This window comes from Mustela lutreola, chromosome 4 (genome assembly GCF_030435805.1).
Source record: "Mustela lutreola isolate mMusLut2 chromosome 4, mMusLut2.pri, whole genome shotgun sequence".
NCBI lineage: Eukaryota > Metazoa > Chordata > Mammalia > Carnivora > Mustelidae > Mustela > Mustela lutreola.
In genome coordinates, this window is record NC_081293.1 from 167,757,372 (window position 1) to 167,782,536 (window position 25,165).

Sequence of the window (25,165 nt, forward strand, 5' to 3'; positions counted from 1 at the left end):
GGAAGCGGAGGGGGAGGGAATGTCCCGTCGGGGTGGTGTGCTGGTCTCTAAAAACACTTTTTTTTTTTTTTTTTTTTTTTTTTTTTTCCGCCAGAAGCAGTCAGTCCTCTGCACCCAACACCTTAAGAGCCCTTCGGTCCGCCCCCGGGGCGGAGAGCTCGGCGGCAGCGCGGCGCGGGCTCCTTGGAGCGGCCCATGTCCGGCGCGGGTGAAGCCCTCGCTCCCGGGCCCCAGCGCGGCGCCGAGGCGGGCTGCGGCCGGCTGGGCGCCCCAGCCCAGGGTGAGTGCCTGCTTGCAAGTTGCAAGACACTTTGTCATTGTCGCATTTTAAAAAATCTGTTCACACGTTTACTGATCGGGGGCGGAGGGGTGGAGGACGGATTCTCGCTTCGTAGTTGTGAACTTTTGCACAGTTACTGTGACTCAAACAAGTTCTCCAGGACTCCTGCCCCAGATCAACAACCGGATAAGAGGGCGGGATCCGCTGGTCCTTCCACTCCCCCTTCCTTTGGTTGCAGGGGGGGTGGGGGGGTGGGGGGGTGGGGGGGTGGGGGGGTGGAGGGAAGGGGATGACCTGACTGGTCTTTCTTAAGCATATGCATTTTGGGGCCTAAAACTCAAATATGTGGGATCCCTCCCTCCCCTGCTTCGCTTCGGTTCTAGTGTCTTCATCAGATCCCAGTGTGCTGCTGCTCTCTGACCAAGTATGCGCTCTCTGCTCATCTTTCTGTTTCTTGTGGGCCACCCTGTGACTGGACTCCGTTGATGATCCAGGTGTCTGTGACCCACTGCTTGGGAATGACTCTCACAGATGTTTCAGTAACTGTTTTGTTTTGAAATAAACATGCTTTAAAAGAAACACTTTCCAAGAATGAATTAGCTCCTCTGTGTTCTTCCAAAGTGTAAACACAGGCAACCTATAGAAAAACTAATCTTGTTTCTGGGAAACTTCCCTAAGAAGCTTATAAACAAGTCAGGCAGTATCTTTTTTCTCTTGAAGGTAACCTACTTCAGATCTTCCATGGCGACAGTGAACAAGGACCTTACTCTTCAGATGCATTTTCCTCTAAGCGTGGCTCTGATTTAAAAAGTTCTGATATTGATAGAAGCTAAATGTTCCAGATCTCAGAAACCTACTTTATACTCTTGATTTTAAGCATATCTGATAGCTTTTCTTTTCCTTTGACCATAATGTAGTGAGCTTCTTGGGATTTTGTTTTTATGTTTGCATTTGTGTTTGTAAAGGCAGCAGAAATGGAAAAGAAGAAGTTAATGTTGAACTCAGAAAAGGTTTTGCAGAAAACATCCATGACTAAATTAGAATGTTCTGGTATTCAGGGCTGTTAAATTGAATTATGTTTATCATTGCCTTTTGCTTCTAAACAGTGAGTCATTTTTTTCTGAAGAGCAAATAGAACGAATCAGAGAGCTAGAATGATCAACATATTTTCCCAGAAGCAGCCCACGTTCTTCACTCTGTATTGCCAACGTAGTCATTTTCCTGTTAGGCATGCCCTTCATAGTCTTATCGACTCATTGATGTTTATGTTCACACTTGAGCTGTTAATCACTCTTGTTAAATGATGCTTATGTCAAAATCCACATCAGATATACTACAAAAACAATTGATTTGACATAGTGATATCTACAGTGTCCAACTTTAATAATGCATCTTCAGAGTCAGAACTTGCAGTGGTACTAAATATACCTGTGCAAATGCAATGCTGTAGAATACCCCAGGATCTGGCATTAAGAAGTGGTCATCTAGAATGGCCTGAGGTGCAACTGACTGCATACAACACCCAACACCTACATTATCAGTGTGAAAACTCTTGGACTATATTGTACCTGAAAATTGGCTTATCCTTCACAACATAGTTATATGGTGCTTTTTTACTAGTTTATCTTTGACTCACAACATCCTTTAAACAGGCATCAATTTAATTGTAACCATAATACAATGTTGATCTTTTAAAAAAAGATTCTTGTTATAATACTGTATCTCAAACAAGCAGATTTCATAAAGTGTATTGAAAGAAAAAAAAAAAAATTGAGCCAGTAGATAGAATAAGAGCTTCAAGATGCTGCCTTCCATGGTTAGGTTGGTTTTACTGGTAAAGACATTAGTGAAGAGAGCAGCTTTGCTCACAGAGCACTTAACTCTCAAGCTCTTGCTTGAGTTGTTTTATTCTCTTCCTTCTGTCCTTGGATTCTTTTATCATCCTTTCAGAAGAACAGTTTAATCGTTCTCTGGTAAATTGTAGGTGCTTAGTTAATGGAAACTGAATTTAAAATTTTTATATATTGAAATCAGTGAGAAGAATGGAGTGTTGTAGGAAAATTAGCTGAGAATACCTTTTCATGAGCGGGACATAGAAGGGCAAGTCTTAACTTGTAAACAAAGATACCTAGATGACAACATAAAACCTACACATTTATTACTGGATTATGAAGCGCTATCCATACTGCTAACTGAGGACCTATAATGTTCAAGTTACAAGACATTTTAGGGGGTCTGTAGTGAACTCACCATCAACTCTAGCGTTCCTTTCTCCATTCTTTCAGGTGGTTAGTTCGACCCCAAAGTGTCGCTCATTTTACTCATCAGCATTCAGAGTTAGGAAGGTTTTTCTTATTAAAAGCATAGTTCTCTTTTTTCAAAATTTCTACTCTTTTCCTGTGATTCTGGAAGGAAAATTCTATTGCTTTGAAAGCATTAAAAGTATTTTCTGTGTATTTTGAAAATTGTTACAGAGCAAGGACATAAGCTCATATGCTCCAGGCTGTGAGAGGGACCCAGGACCCAGGATGGATGTCAGAAGAGAGGGAGCAGCAGGGACTGTGGGCCGTAGGATGGCTCATGGGCCAGGAGGCTCTAGCTCATTGTTGCCATTTGGGCTAATATCTTCCAGTATTTCAAGAGACACTGGAAATACAGGTTTTTATGTATCATCTCTCCCTGTTTAAAAGTTGGCTATTGATTAAATACAATCTTTGTCCAGGCCAACAAACAACTACACTTTCAAGCTAGAAATGGCCTCTAGGCAACTGATCTGTTATCTCTGTTACAGAAAATAGCACGTAAACATCTATTTATAACTATGCAGAGAACCTGTATAAATGTCTTAATAGGTGAAGGATGAGTAATACGTAAATCGTATTCATCATATATCATCCTTCACCTTAGTAGGTGAAGGATGAGTAAAATGTAATATCATTTTAAGAGAGAGTGGATCCTAATATGTTGTATGTTAATTAATTGAATTTAAATTTAAAAGATGTGGATGTTGTGTATGTGGTTCATCAAATTGTCATTTTTTTTTTCTTTTTAGGATTAGACATCTTAAGATTCATTGTGTTATCAAAATAGAAAATATAAGTACTTACCTTTTGGTGCAGTAGTTACTAGAATCCATACAGCAGAAAGAGCTTTTTAATTAAGTACTTCACTCATACATTTGGGACTTGTAACCAGAAGGGTTTTTAGAAATAATTTTGTCCAACTTGCTCACTTTTTAGAAAGGTTGCCCAAATAATTTAAGTGACTCGGCCAAGGTCTCATGCAGTCAGTAGAAATCAGGGTAGGACCACAAATTGTGGAATATGTGTCATTGTGATAAATGTGGTTGAAGGAGAGAATCAATACAACTGTTTCCTACAGCTGGATGAATTAAAGATAATAGGCTTTGGATACTGTGAATCACTTGAGCCTGTTCCAGTCCCTGCATCACGCCCCCACCCCCCACACGCCCTATTGCATTTGCCAAGACTTAGACTGTTGGACTGTGAGTGCTGGAATATACTTTAATGTGATAATGTGTGATTTAATGCACTCTTTTCTCTTGGGAGAGTCCTCTGAGACTATTAGGCAGACTTTTCATAGCAGGATGCAAAATGCCAGTGAAGTTAATTAAAAATAATTTAAAATAGAAGCTAGGGAGAAAATCTTTGAGTTGAAATTACATAAGAAGAGCTTCGACTTAGAAGATTAGCTGAGTTGTCAGGAGTTTATAGTGGCTAATCAGATTTCCTTTATGGGAAGCCTGTTTATTTCATTTTATGCAGTATATGCTTGTAATACCCATATTCTTCTATTTGTATCGTATTGTTTTATCCTTCTGGTTAAGGATGGCATTTCTCAAAGTGTGTCATCTTTGGATAGCTTCTGTCTCTGGTTCCAGTCGCCGATGACCGTGTTTCCAAGAGATATTTGGTAACATCTGGAGGCCTGTTTAGTAGACATGCAGGGAGTGGAGTGGGTCCTCCTGGGATCCAGTGGGTAGAAGCGAGGGTTAATGCAAAATATCTTAGAATGCACAGGACAGAACAGCCCCTTACAACAAAGAATTATCTGGCCTTATAATGTCAGTAGTGTTGAGATACTATCCTGATCTCTTGAGGCAACTGACATTTTTGGTCCCCCTCTAGACTTAAAAAGTGTCCATTTCTAGGTGGAAGGCTCAAGAATCTTCACTTTTAACAGGCCCCAGGTGCTCTTTATTTCTGGTTGGAAATCATTGTTTTAGAGTATTTTATCTGTAGAAGGACAAGTTATCATAGATTTCTAGTAAGTCTCTCTCTTTTTTTTAGTAGAAAGAATTCAGAAAGCTTTTAGAAAGTCTCTTTTTCAAGTTCCAAATTTTCAGTGCTATCACTCTGCATTACTGGTCTTCAGCATTTTTATTACCTACCCAGTTAATAAAAATAGTGCTGAGTATTCATCTTCAAAGAATTTTCTTAAATTTTGTTTACCACCATACAAATGTATCGTGTGTGAACGTTAGAAAAAAATACATAAATAAGGGTTGTAGGCAGATGAGATAAAAATAAGTGAAACAGATATTTTTATACTTTCTTCCACCACTTCAGCAGATAATTCTTGTCCTGCCGCCCTACACTGCTCTTTGGAGATCCCATGATTATGGAATAATGAGGCAAAGATTGCATAATTTGCATGTTAGTTGTGTTCCTTTGTGAGCTGGAGTTTTGGAATCTTGATCCTGTCTTGTAGAAACAGTGATCAATGGAATTTTGTTATGTGACAGGTACAGAGAGAAATAGACTGAATGAAATCAGGATCTCACAGAACGATGGGGAAATATATACATTCACCCATAACTATCATGCAAGGTAGACTGATAGGTGCTATAACAGATGTATGAAGGAAGTGGGAAGGCAGAACGTGGATGTGAGAAAGTATCTCTAGCTGGGGCATTTGGAAAAACCTCAAGGGAAACTTGATTTGAGCTGGATGAAGAACCATGATCACAGGACTCAGCTCTGTGAGATGGATGGTGGGAAGTAGAGCTTGGAGGGAATTACTACAGAATGCTAAGTACTTTGCTAAACCCATTGTATGGATTGTAGGAAGAAAGCAAGAGTGGAATAAGGTTGAGAAGCAAACTGAGGTGATTTTGAGGATGGCCCTAATTCTCCATGGAAGTGTTTGAGTATCCTTAACTGTGAACAGTGGTGAGCCATTAAAAGTTCTTGAGAAAGGGAAGGACAGGACCACGGTGGTTATTTTTAGGAAAATAAATCGGGTGGCAGTACAAATGATGGTGTTGGTGGGAGGGGCAAGAGTGAAGGTAGTGATTATCCAGGAAGCTATTATTGTCACCTGACAAAAGAGGACGTAGGGCAGAATGAGTAGGAGTACAATTGAGAAAATTAGTTTAAGAACATAGCAAAAGTAGGATAGAGTTCTACCTATATAGATATGAGAGCCCCTGGAGGGCTTTTGATTTTTACTTATCATCTGTGACTCCTAAAGCACAGTGTCCAAATTCTGCTGAATTCAATTGATATAATTGGGCAACATATTTAATATGGGAGATGCTGGAAAGGTAAAAATTTAAGGTAGTCCACAGGTTTGCCTTTTTGGCCTGAGCAACAACATAGGAAGAGCTGTTGAGTCATCTTTTAATCCCGTTGGCTCCTGAAACTTATCCCTTGACATGAGACCCAATAAACAATGGAAAAGTAGAACTTGTACCTAGGAGAATGGTGAGGGTCAGGCCCCTAGGCTAAAAGTTCACCATCAGGTAGCTGATGGATGGGCACAAGAATGAGAGAGAGGACTGAGGGGCAGACTGAGGTATGGGCACTCTTACGGAGGAGAAGGAAAAGAATGCAGAAAGAGAGACTATAAGGAGTGGTCACAGAAGCATTAGAGGTTTAGTGGTCGTAGAAGATGAACGAAAATTGCAGTCTGGTGAGGGAGAAGTATGGTGTATAGAAGGTTTCTGTTGGATGGGTAGATTTTGAGCATGCTCACCACATGCTAATGGAAAGAAATTTAGAGGATAGAGAGATTGAAGATGAAAGTGTATGGAGCATAGTGATGGTGTGGGTGTGTGTAATTGAAAGAGTAAAATTCTGGGACCGAATGGCATGGAGACCAGTCTTAGGAAAGTAGAGAATATTCCCTTTTCAGATGGGTATGGGAGAAAATGATGAATGATAATCTAGAGAAAGTTTGATAGGAAAGAGATCCTGGGAGGCCTCGATCTTCTCAGCAAAGTAGATGGTAACATTTCCTGGGAGCAAGACTGGGGGGTGGTTTTAGGATGAGCTGAGAAATTTGAGATGAGTGGAAAAGATTTCAAAGAATGAAGTATTCAAGAGGGATTCAATCTGGGGCAAACAAAAGTCTGCTCAGTAACACTGAGGGCTTAACCAAGAATGAATGGCATGAATTTTTAGTGGACAAGGTCAGCATGGTTGATTGCCTTGCTCAGCAAGGAGCAGGAAGGAGCTTGAGAATAGAAGCTGATAGAATGAATTTTTGGAATTAGCAAAGGGTTGGAGGTTGGCAGGGTGGAAGCAGTGGGGGACAAGGGAGGAGGATTATACATGTGTGGGAAGAGTGTGTTTGTTCTAACTAATCTTTGTTCTAGGGTATATGGGGAGCCAGGGAGACCAGAAGTGCAACTGGCAGGCAAAGGTTTCAGGGCAGCAAGAACTGTGCCTGTTGGCCTTGTTTGGTCAGTTAACATACAAGGATTTTTTAATAAAAAAAAAATATATATGTGTGTGTGTGTGTGTGTGTATAAATAAAATATATAATTATAAAATATAGATAATATACTAATAGTAAATATAATACATATAAAAATATACATATATATGTGTATATACACATATATATGTATATATTTATATATATTTATAAATATTTATAAATTTATATATATATAAAATATAAATATTTTATTTATAAATAAATAAAATATATATATATATATATATATAAATAAATTGAATGACCTTTATAGAGCTAGTGGGGAAATTGGAATTTTTGGGTGTGTAAGAGTCTTTCCTGTTTCTTTGAACCTTATTTCCTGGATCTTGTTGAGGTGATTTCATGGAAAGTTCTAATAGCTGTGTGCAGTTATTTTACCAGCATTATATTTTTATAATAATAAAAGATTTGGGGAAAATAAGGAAGCGTAAATTGACACAATCTAAAGTTAAGTCATTTGCAAATGGAAAATTAGAACGATACAATAAGCAACAACAGAGTATAACAATTCAACCAAATTGTCTTTCCGAGATAATGTAATTATTCTACCTTATGTAAAGGCAAGGGATGTGATTTTTATGTTTCTATTTCTAAAGGTCTTTATTATCAGTTTTTGTTAAGGGAAGACAGATTCTGCACTGGCTAGATTCTGGATGTTTGGCTAGTTGGATGTTGGTGAGTCAGTGGAGCAGGTGAAGGGCGCTTCAGTGCTTCCTGCTGACCTAATCTGACATGTGTTTGTGCACCAGTTTTTTTGGATGCTTCGCTTTTCTTTATCTTCGTGGCTCTGTCTCTTTTTCCCTTCTCTCCTCCTTTCCCGAAGTTAAACTTTTCGTATCTTCTTTCCACGTCAGCACACGTATTCTGAAGGAAAGCTTTTAACTTTGTTTTTGAAATCAAGTTGTATTTTAAAAGATTCTAATTTAATCAGTTAGGGTTCACCAAGTAGGAGCTGTGAACAGAGTTATTTTAACATTAATTTCGTTTGTGGTTTCTACTTGCAGTCCACTTCTGTTTTCGGATTCACACCCATGTGACCTGAAGTAAGATGATTCATATGCATGTGCTTTTATGCCTGAAATTTTTAGTAGTTTCAGGAGTCAAGTCTGAAGTTAATTTTCATGCCAGCACATAGATTTCATTATTGACACGTTTGAAGAGAAACCCTGTTAACAAACATTTTTTTGTGTGCCTACTATGTACAAAGTCCTGTGAAGATTAAAAATGTGTCATGCAGCGTTTGCCCACAAGGAATTTATAAAGTAGGCGAGAGAGAGAGGATGAGATATAAATGTGCCAAATTAAATTTTAATTCCTTGTCTAAATATCAGTTGCACATTCCAACAAGAACCGTGTGACAGATGAGTTGATGGCCAGTTGCCAACTGACGGGTGTAGTTCTGGAGCATACAAATTCAGAGGTTGAATGAGAAACTCAGAATGGCAACGAGTCAGTTTTGCTGGGTTGGATTGCTAGTGATCCCCTCTGAAGAAGGCGCAGTTTGTAGGTCTTTATGGTTTGGATTATGCAGAGTTGAGCACTAAAAATAAAGCAATTTGTGGTTGAGTAGGTGACAGGCGCTCTGAAGGCAGCTGGCAGAGTACAAAGGAACTGGCTTCCCCTTCAAGATACAGTCCTCCTACTCTTTTCCATGACGGATCAGCCCTTGATCTTTTGGGCTCTAGAAATGTAGACCTACTCTGTTCTTAATTTTTCCATCATTTAAGCAACATGCATTTTCTAAGGGGTATTACTCTATTTCTCACCAAAATGCGAGATGAAATTATGGAGCGTGGGGAAGGTGTAGGAGCTTATATTAAGATGTATACAACATGAAAATAACTATACCGATTTTTCATCAGTATGCAAAATGAAGTTAATTTTTCTTGAGCTGAGTCATAGCATAGTCAGTCTTTGTGTTGAAAGTATTTCTGGTTGGAGGAGATAAGGATTGGTGGCACTGGTAGTGGACACGGGAAAAAAAAGTCTACATCTGAGAGAAATTGGGAAGTTGTAAGTAGCTCAGTCTCATAATTGATTTTGTTGGGGCCGGGAAAAGAGAGAATTGAAAGATGAGTCTGTGAATAACATTAACCAAGATACGGACTACAGTTGGAGAAACAGGACAGAAGAGAAGTGATGACTTTTAAGAAATGTTGAGCTGGAGTTGCTAAAGATGTACTGATGTGCGTTAACTTCAGATTTGTAGGTCAGGACATGGGAACAGGCCTAGAATAATGGATCTACAAGTTTGTCTCCTAGAGTTGGTCATTATGGACCCTTGTAGAAGTTAATGAGATTACAAAGATTATGGAGCCGACATGGGTTGGTTGTCTTACAGGAGAATCCAAAGAAGGCAGTGTCTCAAAGAAAAGAAGCCAGATTAGTGAATTCTATGAGAGGCTTCTAGTTTGGGCCTTTAGGAGAAGTACCAGAGAGGATCAGTTCCATGACCTATAATCTCTGTCTATCATTCTGAAGTCCAAAAAATAAATTCCAGTACAGCTCTGATTCTCTTATCATTATCTTATTTATGGTTTCACTGCTCTGTGAAATGCTCTTCTCCATCCTCTCTCACTTAACCTATATCAGGATTGGACTCAAATCATAGCTGTGAAAAAGCCTTTGCAGAAGAAACAACCCCCTTTGGTTCACTTTTGATTTCCCTTGGCCTTCATTCTCATAACAGTACCCAGTTAAGGGTTCATCTCCACCTGATAGAACTGAGAGGTAACAGAAAAGTTTTAGAATTGTGGCAGTTAAAACAGTGATCATGAAAAGACTAAAGTTGGGTGTGTGACCTCATTTTAAGAAAAGGGGAAGATGTCAGAGTCCTCAGTTCCTTTTTGTCATAGGCTTAGTCATTTACTAAGCAAGAGAACTGCTGTAGGTATAGCTTCTCTGTGTTCTCGCAGTCAGTAAGACAAAACTCTTTCATAATAGCTTTCTAGACAAGATGAAGAAGACCGTCCTGTCCATAAAGGTGGGCAGAAGTTAAAAAAAAGGCCCTGAAAAGCCCCTGAAGAAATTAAGGATGTTTAGCACAGACAAGATCAAGACACAAGAGCATGAGATATTTTCTAAGATGAAACTGTCACATAGAAGGAAGATTAGACTTAGATTGCGAAGAGCAAAATACGATGAATCAGTGAAAAAGACAGGGAAGTGGATTTTAGCCAGTTATGAGGAAAGTCTGAATTGTCACAACAGTCCCAGACTGGGGTGAGCGATGTGCTGAGGCTGTGTCCCGATTCCTGCCTGGCTCCTCGGGTTGTTCTTGGGAATATTTGATGGTGTTAAGTATTCATCTGACTTCAGGTTATCGGGTTGGGTTGAGACCTCTAAAAGCCCATCTAACTCCAAATTCCATGAGCCAGTGAGTGTTTGGTGTTAGCATGAGTATACTTGGTTGAAAGAATACAATTGAACATCTATTTGAAGAGGCAGGAGTTCACTAGGCCTCAGGGTAGGTCATCCTGAAAATATATCTTTAGGACAAGGAACTGTAGTTTAGATGTCAAAGGGAGGAGATAAAACGTGACTGAAGTAATGTGTCCTGGTTGCCAGTAGGAGCTCGCTGTCACCTCACCTCTCCCTGCTCTTTCTGCCGTTTATTTAGAGCCCCGATTGAGATATTACCGGAACTACAGTGGCATTTTGTACTTAGTCTTTTGCATAGTCATATTCAGTTGTATGTTGATCTGATTGTGGAATTGTTTTCCTCTGTGCTGTGTGTATAACCTGCTCTCCCTACCCCCACCCTGTGAACTAGTCCAGTCAGTGTCATTTGTATCACTCTCGCATGTAAATGCACCCTAAGCCTCTGAATGCATAAGAAACCCTTTGAAGGAGTGCATTTTAGATTTTGCTCAGAAGTCTTAACTTTTCAAAATATTGGTAACAGTGAATCAATTCAATTGATTTAGGCGTTTCTGTCTGTAAATTTCATAATGATCTGTGCTTATATAATAAATTTATTGTCTTTACAGAATTATAAAATTTTATGCATATGCACATTCATCTGTTAAAAATGCTGTGTTTTGGGGGCGCCTGGGTGGCTCAGTGGGTTAAAGCCTCTGCTTTTGGCTCAGGTCATGATCTCAGGGTCCTGGGATCTAGCCCCACATTGGTCTCTGCTCAGCGGGGAGCCTTCTTCCCCCTCTCTCTCTGCCTGCCTCTCTGCCTCCTTGTGATCTCTCTCTGTCAAATAAATAAAATCATAAAAAAAAATGCTGTGTTTTTTTTTTTGTTGTTGTTGTTTTTTGTTGTTTTTGCACAGTGAGATTTTGATCCATTCGAGAGCATTAGGAAAAGCACGTTTGTTTTGCTGTGCTTCTTGAATGTCATTGGGCTTGAGGGGTTTGTTTGTTAGTGTTTGTTTGATGAGTGAAGAAGAAAAATTCCAGAGCCTCAGGTCTTCCTGAAATCTGCCTTATCTGTGGTTTTTAAAGGTTACATTTGGGAAGCATTTGTAGATTTCCACATTGTTCTGAGCCTCTGGGACAAACAGACCCAGATATTTTTACTTTTCCCAGTTATTTTAGTCTTGGATTACTTGAGGCTTCATAAACCGGAGCACACATAGATCACCTGAAATAATACTGGTATTTTAATGGGAGAGTAAAAATTGTTTAAAGCAATTTTGTTTTCAGAAAAAGGAAGCGTGAATATAGATTGCGTAGCAGTAAGAATATATATCTTACGTAGATTATAAATGATCTGTCTTAGATTATTACCAAATATTAAGTTGAATTGGATGAGACCTATCATGCAGAAACCCCCAAATTTAAGTATAAAGAAAACTACTTATATTCCTTTTCTGTATGAATATATGTGTATTTTACACTAAGTTTTATGAGGTTTTATTAAGATTTCTGCCAAGCACCATTGTTTGTATTAGTCTTTTATGAAGTAAGCAAATAAAGTCTGGATAACAAGTAGAAAATGTATTTGATGGTTGGTTTGTGCATTTAGATATATCTCTGCCTAGTTCAGCAGAATATTTAAGGCAGCTTATAATAGTACATTTTAAAAGAAGATTAAAACATAATAATAGAAAATACGGGTATCGAGGAGATCAAAACATGGGGGAAATCAAAATGTACAGAGAGACTCAGAGTCACTCAATTTTGTCTATAAATTTGGGTCAAAAAGAAGGTATTTTATTTTTATTTTATTTTTTTTTAAGAATTTTATTTATTTGACAGAAAGAGATCATAAATAGGCAGAGAGGCAGGCAGAGAGAGAGAGAGGAGGAAGCAGGCTCCCTGCTGAGCAGTGAGCCCAATGCGGGGCTCGATCCCAGGACCCTGAGATCATGACCTGAGCTGAAGGCAGAGGCTTTAACCCACTGATCCACCCAGGCGCCCCAAAAAGAAGTCATTTTTTAAAAAATTTGATGTTTACTGTGCATCAAGGAAAAAAAATACAGCTTCTCAGAGACCACAATGGTTTTCCTTATACTCAGTCTAGAAACAGATTTCTTGCATGGTTTTTCACATAGGGATTATTGAATAGATAACTGCCCTCAACAGCTCCCATATGCTAGCTTTTTTAAAAGATTTTTATTGGGGTGCCTGGGTGGCGAAGTGGGTTAAAGCCTCAGCCTTTGGCTCAGGTCATGATCCCAGAGTCCTGGGATCGAGGCCCATGCCGAGTTCTCTGCTTGGCAGGGAGCCTGCTTCTCCCCTCTCTCTGCCTGCCTCTCTGTCTACTCGTGATCTTTCTTTATCAAATAAATAAATAAAAACTTTAAAAAAAAAGATTCTTATTGTCCTAACAGTTAATGAAATACTAATAGCAAATATGGATGAGCCCTTATTCTGTACCAGAAATTCTGCTTCCCAGACATGATTCCGTTTCTTTCCACATCCACCTTATGGGATAGATACTGTTGTTGGTCCTGTTTTGGCAAAAGTAGTTTTCCCAGGATCTATAAGTTAGTGGTGGACCTCAGGGCCCTGATTTGAGATCCTCTGTTCTTAACCACTTCTAGTGGAAACTATAGTTTAGAGATGGTATTTCTGTCCCAGAGAAACTAATGAGAGTCTTTTCCTTTGTCAGGAAGGAATCAGATACATCTGGACTTTTACATGACAATATTGTCTCCATTTCTTGGAAACCCCTGGCACATACAGAACTTTATGTTTAAAAGCTCATTAGTAGCTTTGACAAACTAATCATCCTTATGCAGCATGACTAGATTCTTTCACTATTACGTGCTCACAGCATTTAGCTATTGAGGTTGTACATTTGCTTGATGACAGACTGCTGGAAAGAATATCCCTCTTCAGTAGTTGGAAGTGTTGTCGTTTAGGAAGAGTTACCTTTACCGTTTCTACCGACAATGGGCAGAACTGTGATTAGTTATAAATTACCCGGGAGCAAATTTATGTTGAAAATAAAGTATAACTTGCTAATGAACCTAACTGACCGAGAATAGGATGTGTTTTTTTGTGAGGGGTCATTCCTTGGAATTTTGAAGGGCTGAGTTTTGGAGTGGGTCTTTCTGCCACTAGGTGTGGTATGAAATGAGCCAAGCTGCACGAGACTCTCTAGCTCTGACTTTAATCCTATTTTCAACTGCATATCTATCTCTGAGACTCATTCTGTATTCTCATCAGTAAAATGGAGCTAATGTGTTCTTTAAAATATCGTTGATGGTTCTGAAGATCAAATGAATATTATATATCAAATTCCTTTAAAAATTGCTAATGCTGTAATTGCAAAAATTCATTAATTTACTCTTCCCACAAAAGAAAGTGTTGTTTCATTTTCAAAAAGTTGTTTAACAACCATATACCAGCTGAGTGGCTGTTGTGTGCATAGAACATAATGTTGTACATACATTATTATCGAATTTGCTTATTTTTAATGCTCTTCGAGTTTTCTTTTGTGAATCACCATTCAACTAGGTTATCCCCTAGCTCTCAGATAGGTAAAATTCTTACTCTCAAAAATTTAAATTTGTATAATGTCAACTAAGTAAAATATTAGAGAATTTTTAATTAAATGGAAATTCTGTTTACCTGGTTCTTTCTCCTTCTTCATCAGTGGGAATGATTGAGATTAGAGAGAGATTGCTTCTCACATTCCGTACCTTTCTTTAGAAAAATAACAGAAAGCTAAGAGTATTAATCCTGTAAGAAAGTCATTTCTGCATAGGGCATATTGTATTTTAAATTGATTGCTTAGAATTCTTATTTTCCTCTGATTCTTTTGCTTAATTCATGCTTATTATTTTCTTGGAGAATTAATTTAAATCCAATGCCTTATGAAGGCTTTCTTCCAATTGCCTCCACTCCATTCTGAGTGCCCTTCATTGTGTATATGAAGTTTTGGCTGTTCAGCCCTTTTGCGGAGTTAGATTTACAGAATTTGGAGTTAAAAAAAAAGACCTCTGCAACCATCCAGCTCAGTGCCCTCATTTCCGGTTGAAGAAAATGTGCCCCAGCCACATAGCTGGTCAATTTCTGAGTCAGAATTATAGCCCAGTTCATTTTTCATTACCCTCAGTTTTGTCATTTCTTGTTTTTTTTTTTTTGTTGTTGTTGTTGTTTTTTAAAGATTTTATTTATTTATTTGTCAGAGAGAGAGCGAGCACAGGCAGACACAGTGGAAGGCAGAGTCAGAGGGAGAAGCAGGCTCCCTGCGGGGCAAGGAGCCCGATGTGGGACTCAATCCCAGGACGCTGGGATCATGACCTGAGCAGAAGGCAGCTGCTTAACTGAGCCACCCAGGCGTCCCAGGGCTGAGGTTTTTGGTAGTTGTTGGGGTTCTCCCCCACCACCCCAGCCAAAGATTCGTCTGTACTTCGGTATTCAGGGTAACTAGAATTCTTTGGGAAGCCAGCCTTTTGGAAGTGGCTGCCAGAAGTAGGCAGCTATTTTCTGGTCTAGTGTTATCTTTAAGGTATCTTCAGTTTTTATTTTAGTCTCTAAAACACGCTTCTGTAGTCATCTGTTAGTAGAACTGATGACTGTTCACTGTGATTCAGGTTTTATATTCTCATAGTTGTTCCAGCGTGGGGACACAACTGAATACCTCTGTATTGGTGATGAGGTCAACTTGCATTTTCTGCTTACTTGGAATCCTTTGATGAGGTGATGCAGAAAGCAAGGTGTGTATCTCAGTGTTAAATAGGCACTCCCGAGTTTTCTCTAAGTTGTGTAGAACAGAAGAACTTAGAGCAGTTTCCCTCACACCTGGCTATCTATGATGATGACAGGACTTCTCCTGTACCACCTGAATTGGGACCTCTGAGGTTGGGACCTGTGCATCTTGATGGTTAAGGAGCTCTGCAAAGAATGGCATTATTGAGCTGATGAAGGTCTCTTTTCAAGAAAAGATTGTTAAGTTAGGGAGGAGTGCTGCTTGGATATGTATACAGAATTCTTGCAGAAAGATACAGACTGATCTCATGCATCGTGAAGTTACTTGATTACCTATGGGATATGCGGGACATGTCTTTGAGGACCACATCCTAGATGAATAGCCACTACAAACCTTTGTGAACCCAAAATGATTAAACCAGGACTGTGGCCCTGCTTCTGCAGTTCAGAAGTAACACCATAAACCTATATTGATCCTAGAAATCCGCTCTTTGAAACTGCCTGTTGGTCATCTTAATGAGTAATGGCTGACCCAAGATATTGAAAGTTGTAGTAAAGTGGGTTCTGTGGCTGGACATCATGGTGCTCATCTTAAAATTGTCTATCAATTAATTCTTCCTCTGCCTCAGTGCATTTCTTCAGTGTTAGATGGAACTGTGCACCATTTATGAGGCTGCCGAATAGGTATTCCATTAAGTATTACAGATATGTTAATAAAACAATATACGTATGTGAGAAAGCTGTACATCACTCAAGTGGTCACAGAAGTTTAGTTTATAGACGTGGAGAATTGGCAAAAGTCGACTGAATTTTTATACTTAAGACCTTTTCTGAGCCTTGCTTTGGGCTGGGTGCTGTGGGTCACAGCAAAAAGCTGAGGTCAACTTTTGGGCCAGGACGTTTACTTTTCAAAGAAGGTGAAGTTGGATAGACTGATGATTGTGATTTGAGAGTCATTACACTTTAGTGATTATTTCTTGAACATAATGGGACAAAGGATGATAGTTTTTCTTTTTTAACCTGAGGGGAACTCTAACTCCAGTATTTCACAGATCAGAAAACATAAAAAAAAAAAAAAAAAAAAGTGAAACTGTCCCTTAATAAATATTTAAAGCAGAAGGAACTTTATGTTCCTCTTACGAGTGGGTCACTACTAGATCCGTGTGCGTATGGACCACATGACATTTTCATTTATTCAGTAGAGAGTTTAGAGGGCCTGTGTTGAGCACTTGAATATTGGACATGATTCAAATGTGAGTCAAGTGTGTCTAGAGGCTTTATTCATACCTATTTTCTTTTAGTCAGCAATGCTTCATAATGCCCTGGTTTCATGAATTAATTTTAATGGAATTAAACTTGAACAGCTCAAAATTATATAATTAATTTCATTCAGCTTCAATTAAAGTTACTAATTGAATCAAGCCTACTAGCATGACACCTGGCGGCAGTTAGCTACATAACAGTAGCTGCAAGTATGTGGGACTGGGCTGATGAGCTAGTGTATGTAAACTAGTGAGTTTTTATAAAAAAGCTCTTCTGTTGATAATCTCAGAAAGGCCTTGAGTTGACTGTAACAGTGGAAAGACTTCTGGAGTTGTTTAAAAAAGTCAAGATTTTAATTGAAACGAACACCTCTCAGGAAGATTACATTTTCTCTCGGATAATGCTGAGTAAATGTTACATAAATCTTCTAGAACATATTGGTTTAGCATGCTTCTGATTTATATTTTACTGCTATCTGAATGTGGTTTTGCTTTCTGAAAATACTTAGCATTGAAGACCCTGCTTTTTTTCAGAGACTTTAGCCTCTGGATTTAGTCCTAAGAGGGTGTCCATTTATTTTCATGTGTTGAAATGTGTTTCATGGCAGAACTTTTCAATTGTTGTGAAATCCCCATGGTACATGAGAAACTTTTGCATGTGCAGAAATTTTTTCCTTCCACTGGAAATGTTAACACAGTTGACTAACAACTTCTGTTTGAATCTCTTTCCTTTCCTTGCTTCCATGGCTTGACATCATCCAGCTTCTCGTCCTTCTCTGACTCCTTTCTAATTGTACGGGCCCGTCTTGGTACTCTTTTTTTTAATGTATTAATTCTTCTGATGGGCCCATTCACTTAACTGGCTTTAGCAGTCAAGTTGAGGAGGGTCACTGTTCCAAGCTATAACTTGATTTATTTAGGATTTGCAAATTCAAATGTGCAACACTAAACTCATCCACTAAACCGTAAAGTCCGTGAAGGCCTGAGTCGCATCTCACAATTCATTGCATCCTCATTGCCTAGCACAAAGCCTAAACATCCACTGTGTACAAATACATATTTTTAAATTAATAAATTATTCTTCTGGCCTCCATGTTTTCCCAGTGAAATCCTTGACCGAGAGCGCTCCCTCATCTCCAGTCCCATCCATGCAGAGCTCTCGTATTAGATAGATAGGGAGATAGATAGAGAAATAGATCTAATTATATTCTCACATCCCCCTTTCCCATCTTGTCGTTCAGGATATTCAACTCTGATCAAACTGGACTCTTCTAAGTCTCTCTTTTAGTTTCCCTTCCTCTCTTCTCCCTCTTAGGTACATCCATACTCTAGTGATTCAGGGATATTAAGTGCAATAAAATTACCTAAGTGCCCCACACTCAAGTTGAAATAGAGTCTTTGGTGGTGGGGCCCAGGAATCTGTTTTTTTTTTTTTTTTTTTTAAAGAGTGCTCCCAAGTGAGTTAAAGCGCAGTCAGGACTGAGGCACTGCTGTGCACAAATGTATTAATCTTCCTAATGCATGGCTCTGATAAGGCATTTCATAAAGCTTCAGTGGCTACTTTGACTTACTTATCTTGCCTTAAATTCTGTCCAGATTTCTCACCTTTGTGTGCAAATATCCATGCTGTGTCCCTAATCAGACCTTTACAGTCTTATCTCCTAATGTCCCTCTTAAAGTATTTCACACTCCAGAGTGCTGGAACCTTTTTACTTGTAGAGTTGGCCCTAGCCGTTCTTCTACGCGGCATCGCCTTTCTCCCATCCCTGCTTTTAGAATTCCTATGAATATTCTGAAGACCGTCCAACATGCACCTTTTTCTCTAGTGCTTTTCTTGAGCTCTGAATCGGGGTGAGTTTCTTTTTCTTCCTTCAAACTTCTTCAGTGCTCTGGACCTCTTATAACATGGATTTCACCTTGTGTTCCAGTTAGCTTTTTGTTTGAGTTCTTATGTCCTGAAAAGGTGGTACTTTTTCCTTACTGTTTTTCCCCCTGGGGACCCATAAACCCATGTATAAATCTCCCATCCTCAAGAGCCTCCCTTTCTGAGAATGCGGAACACAGTCGTTGCCTCTTTCCCAAGCTTCCACAGAGAGAACTTTACACTTGGTTTCTACACCTTCTCACTTCTCAGTCCCTCCTCGTTCAGCTGCAGTCTTTTAGCCCAGCCGTTCAGTGGGATCTCTTCTCCTTTTGTGCTTTCCCTACCATGCCTGCCCCCTACTTGTACAGACCCACTTTCATCTTGTACATGACCTTTGCACATGACTCTGTCATGGCAGACCACGTGTGTTATGATGACTTACTTATAATCATTTTTAAAAAAGATTTTTAAAATAGTATTTATTTGAGAGAGACAGAGCATGAGCACGGGGAGAGGCAGAGGGAGAGGGAGAAGCAGACTCCCCCTTGACCTGGGAGCCCAATGTGGGGCTCAGTCCCAGGATCCTGGGATCATGACCCAAGCCGAAGGCAGACATTCAACCATCTGAGCCACCCACGGGGCTCTACTTACAATCTTAATAGGTTATTTTTGCTGTATGCATGTCTGTGTCTTTGATGCTGGTCACATAGTAGGTGCTTAATAAATCTGTTACTGCAACAGTCGATAGAGATATGGCTCCCATTTGCTTAAATTATGGCAGACTTGGAAGCATTTGGGGGGGAAAAATACCTTAAAATAAGAAAAAATAGAGAAAAATATATAACATTTAATAATAATATATCTTGTGTTTTATCTAGAAAAATGTGATAAAGAAAATACTGAGAGAACTGTAACTCAAACTACCAATAGCTGCTTCACACATGGAGAGATGCAAGACCAGTCCATTTGGGAAAACTGTTCAGATGACGAACTCATCCGAAGTAAGTATTTGTAGAGAAAATCAGAGTGATTTGGGTATATCACTATGAAAGCATGCTTTCAGTTCATTGTTCCTTGTAGTTCTCCCGGAAATCTCTAAATCAGCAGAGTTTATCTGAAAGTATATTCATAAGTATTTTAAGATGTAGAGCTAAAACTAGGATATAAGTAATACTGTCTGTCCATTTCCATCCTTTTATCTAAAGGAAGAATTGGCCTATAAATTTTGGACTTTATTCTCCTAGAGATATAGTTAAACTTACTTCCTTCTTGAGCAGTGATGAAGTAGAAGTTGGACAATTCTGAGTGGACTGTGAAACTAAAAAGATAAAGACAGAGCAAAAGGATAGTAAACAGCACTTTGGTGATTGGTACCATTCTGGTCCCTGTTCTTGTGACAAATGATTCCAAACTGGTTTTCTGTTGTCATCTTTTTTTTTTTTTTTTTTGCAATTAACATGTTTAGCACTACTTGGTTTCTTTTTACTCTTTTCCTCTTCCTGAACGTAGTTTGTAGAATATGTACAAAAGCTTTGGTGTATTTTCATCTGAATGTGGGAATGTCTGGCAACAGCAGTATCACAGGGGTGCTGTTCAGAATGCAGGTTCTGTGTCATGTTCTCTAGACCTGGAACTTCCCCTCTGTAGGTTCAAAGAGTGAATTATTCTTTCTAGTAAACAAATAAGTAAAAAGATTTTTGCTATAGTGTTTGGTGAAGCTCCATCTTAGGTACAGAATTCATACCATTAAAGGGAGAGGATTGGAAATAAATTCTTCGTCCTATCGTCTACACTAGGTAGGTGGGCAGGGATTTAAAAAAAAAAAATGTAAATTGCATTAAATGGTTTCGTTGGAGATAATGATGGTTTAGCTTGTACCAAGGGACAGTGGAGTATCTGGGAGCCACTGTCTAGTTTTATGGCCCCCTCTGAGTAGGCTGCTGGGGAAACAGTCAAATGGATATCTGGAAGAAAAAAGGCCAAAGGCAGCAAAGCCACCCCCGGCCTGAAATAAAGCTGGCAAGACTCTCTGAATATTTATGGGTGACCTTGGACTCTGAATTCTGATTACAGATTTCAGAAACTATATTTTTGTCCTCTTCCTGGTTACACATTTTCTAGGCAAACGCAACTTTGTTGCGTCTCCAGAAAAATCTGATATCTGGATTTGCCAAAACAGAACGATTTATGTCATCTTTAGACTCGACTCAAGGTTGGCTAGCACTTCAAAGTTTGACACTGTGATAGCTTCTGCTGTTCCAACTCCCTGACACTGGCCTCCACAGAGCTGTCTGGATTTTCTTCTTTGGCCTTCCCGGTAGAGTAGGTGGTCGTCTGCATAATTCATTGCCTGCCTCTCTTAACTCCAAGGTGAGTGAGGTGTGTGTTTTCCTCTTCGGCCTCTAGCACATTTGAGGGGGCCCAGTAAAATATTTTGTAATCACAATAGGCCCTGGAAAGAAGGCCCTGGCTCTGAGTTGCAAGGGGGAGGAGGGGGGAACATCTGTGGTGAGTCAGGCCAGGGCTGGCTCCCATGCCAGGAGTCCCTGAGCACTGTGGCTCCCTGAGCACTGTGGAAGAGGCGGGCAGCTGGCTCTCATGGAATTGATTTTAGTGTTCCCACTGTAGTGTGAGGTTGGTTGGACGCAGGAATCATCAGAAAAATGAGGCCGGCCGGGGTGTGGGAACGTTGTCAAATGCACAGCCCACTCTTTTTCCAAGCTTCCATGGGACGGCTCAGCTGCATAAGCAAGAAGTGGACGAGAGTGAGTCGGTTTAATAGGACTTCTCTTTCTCTCTCTGCTCCTGAGAGTGGTTAGAAGGCTGGCAGCTAACATCTACATTGTCCCGGATGCCTGCTGCTTTCTTTGTTGGACATTGAAGGCGTAATTTATAGGGGACTGTTAGCTGTCAGTGTGATGAGGCTGTTTTTACTTTCCTGAGAATAACTGAGCTCTGGAAAGTCAAGGGAGTGGTTGCTTTGGAAATTGTATTCTAATTAAAGGGTGTATTCTCAGGCTTATAAATGAGATCCAAGTGGAGAATAATTTCCAAATTATTCTCTGAACTTTAACCCTGACCTCAGTGGACCACCCACTTGTGGCTCACACTTGGTTCATGCTCCACACAGAAGTTCGAGCTTTGTGGGCCTTCCCTGGTCCTTCTAGAAAACCTTGCAGGTGGCAGACCTCAGGTACAGTGCTCTCAGGGCCTGGATTTCAAATCAGTTGCCCTTGAGTTGCTAACTTATTACAGAGAATCCTTTCTGGAAGTTATAAATAAAAGAGAAGAAATCCATATGGAATCGAACATTTCGAATAAATAGGCCACACACAATCTGGTCAGGGAATGTGCATTGTGATTCTCTTTCTTATGAAATTTAAATTAAAAAGACAATTCCAACTACTCAAGTTGGTTTAAAAATAAAAAAAAAAAAAAAAGAAAAGACCTAAATCAGTAAAGAATTAAAAGCATAATGGAGGTTTTTGAGGAAATTTTATGATTGGGAGGTTTTATTTTTTCATCTTATGAATTTTCTTTTTACAGTTTAAAAGGGGCTTCATATTCCAAGTAAACATTTTGGCATATAATTTCTGGAATGAGGCTTAAATTTTAGTTTATAAAAGTATCTTTTTATGGGAACACTAGTTAAGACTTTGGCTTTTCCCCTCGGATTAGCGTATATGATTCAGTATATAATTTGGAGCTCTGCCTTGTTTTTATAATCACTATTCCTCTGAATTGGTAAAATAAATGTGGCAGAGAAGTGACACCCTCAATTAATATTAATTTTTCTGTTTAACCCATAATATGCATAAACTGATAACAGGCAATAGGCAACATTTCATGTTTTAATTAGACTAGAAAAAGAACAGAAGTAACATTTTGATCTTAGTCTTTGGGGGGATTTCTAAGGTAGGAGAGAGAGAGAGAGAGAGAGAGTGTGTGTGTGTGTGTGTGTGTGTGTGTGTATCCTGTGTTTATACTCAGATATTTGTAGTATTTTCCTTTAATTTAGGTCAAGTTCTATTCTAATTATTTCCTATAGAGAGAGAGCTTACATTTTTCTTTGTTCTTCTTTCCAAAGTGCCTCAGGTCTCTATCGCAGATTTTTCTAGGTCTTTCTGAAAATTTTTATTACTTAACTTGATCCTTGGACATTGCTTTTACATAAACGTCTCCTAATTCTAAATGTCATTACTTAACTCCAGAAATTTTCCTTAGCCCCTCTTCTGAAATAAGTTTCCCATTAAATTAAACTATTTTGTACAGCTAATTCTCTCCTTTGTGATTTTGTAGAATTCCCATGATCTGAAGCAAAGTTAGAATGCTCCACTTAAATGGTAATCCTCATTCTATTTAACCCATTTATTCATTCTGAAGAGTTTTTAGCTCTCCTAATAGTAAGCACGTAATTGGTAGAAGAATGCAAGCCTCTTCTCGAATGCACACTTGTCTCCTCTTCATGGAGCTAATGCTTCCTGCTGTTTCACTCTTCCTGCTGCTGGAAATCTTCCCCTTGGCATCCTTGGAGTTTCCTCTCAACATCGCCAGGCTGGGTTCTGAGGAGCTCTATTCCTTCCTCTTCCAAGACTTTGCCAACTTACCTCTGATCACTCTTTAGTGAATACTACTTGATCGCTTGACGGAATGCCTTCTTTATGTCAAATGCTGAAAAAGGCCGAGACTCAGGCGTGCTGTTTACATACTGAGAACATTTCTCACTTGATGATAAGGGAAGAGCATGAGAGATTTATATTTAAATTTCTTCAGCAGTTCTCATGTTTGAATGCACATGATAGTTAATATTATTACTGTTATTCCTTTAGAATTCACTTTATATAAAAGAGGACATAAACAAGCCCCTGAAATAAGTATCATCCAGTAAGACTGTGGGGGAAGGGGACGAATGTAGTTCTGTGTTATGTTTCTTAGGTGATGTGGAATTCTCTCTTAATAGTGCCTGCTCATTCATTCTGGGATCCCATATTGGGAGTAAGCCTTTGTGACTTCACCTGGCTCAGTATCTTTTCCTCCATTTGTCTCTCAGAAAAATTCTCTTTTTTAAAAAAAATACGCTGACCAAATGGTAATGTGGCTATAGTTGAGATGCTTTGGTTATTGCTGTAGAGAAGAATCGTTAACCACCAGTTATTCCAAAATCCAACTCATGATTTGGTTTCAGGGTTGAGTGGACAATCAGAAGCTCTTTTGGGTGGTTACCTATATTTATCTCATTGGCCAATGACCATGATTAGGCTGCATTCTAGAATAGAACTCAAGTTTATTGACGTATTTCTTCCTTAGGGTCCATCATTCCAAGCTTATCTGGGTTTGGGTCAAGATGCTAGGGAGAACCATTGCCCATTGTTTCTGCGTTGGGCATCCTACGCTCAGAGTCTTGGAAGCTGACTGCCAGGTTCGGATACTGACATCGTTATTCCTGGTGTTGGACATGTTACTTAAACTCTGTGATCAAATTTCTCATTTTTAAAATGAAGGCTAGTTCTGTATACCTTATTGTGTTATTTTAAGGATTATTTATTTATTTTAAAGATTTTATTTATTTATTTGACAGAGAGCACAAGCAGGAGGAGTAGCACAGGGAGAGGGAGAAGCAGCTGGCTCCGTCATCAACAGGGAGCCAGATGTAGGGTTCGATCCCAGGATCTCAGGATTATGACCTGGGCCAAAGGCAGCTGCTTAACTGACTGACCCATGCAAGCATCCCTATTTAAAGGATTATATGAGAAAACGTATTTTGTATGCTTAGTTAGCACAGAGTTGTATGTGTAAACATTGAATGAATTTATTGATTTTCATTATTATTATCCTGGGGTAGAGGTATCAGTTACGAAGCTTTGTTTTTTAGTTTTGCTTTTGCTTTTGCTTTTTTTTTTTTTTTGATCCATGATTCCAGTCGGTTACGTGTGCAGACATGCTGGGTACATAGACCATGTCTTCCCAAGATTGTGGATATTTATGTCACAATGTTAGCCAACACATTGGATGCTATGTGGTTTATGCTTAATAAATGCGTAGGAAGCACATAGAATTAATGAGATTCTTTACCCATCTTGCTTGTACTATTTCCGACTTTAAGGTCCTCTCACGAACATGCTAAATCAATACATTCTTCCTTTTATTCCTTCTAACTCCCTTCTTACTCCCAAGCTATACATGATTCATTCATGTCAAGTTCCAAATATTTATAGATGACTCTAAGGGTATTAAAGCAGTCAAGTCATAGGTGTGACTGCTTTTTGCTGATAAGTTCTTCTGAAGAGTTCTCAGTGATCCATGGCCATGATCTCAATAACATTCATTGTCCATGGGGGTGGGTGGAGATGGCACTTTATGTAGGACCTTTTTTGGTTCCCCGTTTCTTACTCTTCTTGTCTAGCCAATAAGAAAAGAGTCTGAGACCGATTTAGTTTCTTTCCTTCCTTCCTTCATCCCTCCTTCCCTTGTTTATGCCCAGCCTCGGCCTTTCTTCTTCCTTTTCCTCTCTTCCTCTGCCTTTCCAAATTACTTATTAAATGCTTTGTGTTCTGTAAAGTGCAGTGTATGTTGTTGCTGTTGTTGTTCTTACCGATCCTATGAATAGTTTCATTTATTACTTCTCCCTTCACCCCTACCCTCTACCATGACTGGTTTCATTTCCAGTCTATCTCCTGCTGCCCTTTCGTCAAAGATTTTCAGTCTCTTTCTGATGTCCTTAAAATCTTCTGGTCTTTACTGGGGGAAGATGAGATAGTATTGAAGTGTAAGTGGTGGGTAGGGTCCAATGACGGAATCAGATTTATTCCTTTCCCATTTGGGACTTTCTTTGAGCCTCGGGGAGGTGCTGAGGCCTGGGAACTACCTCAGAGATCAACCTGAAGATGCTAACCACTGAAGGAAT

General features: G+C 39.3%; 1 protein-coding gene across 2 annotated transcripts in view; it reads left to right on the forward strand.

The window, feature by feature from the left end:
- The window catches only part of MDFIC (MyoD family inhibitor domain containing), a 91,418-nt gene that overhangs the window by 416 nt on the left and 65,837 nt on the right, over positions 1-25,165 (forward strand). The window contains exons 2-3 of one of the 2 annotated variants that reach the window (XM_059171636.1): positions 95-280; positions 19,140-19,262. In XM_059171636.1, the coding sequence (XP_059027619.1) occupies positions 196-280; positions 19,140-19,262 (208 nt within the window). In that variant the 5' untranslated portion in view covers positions 95-195. The remainder of the gene's footprint in view (positions 1-94; positions 281-19,139; positions 19,263-25,165) is intronic. The other variant, XM_059171637.1, reaches the window with a different exon arrangement.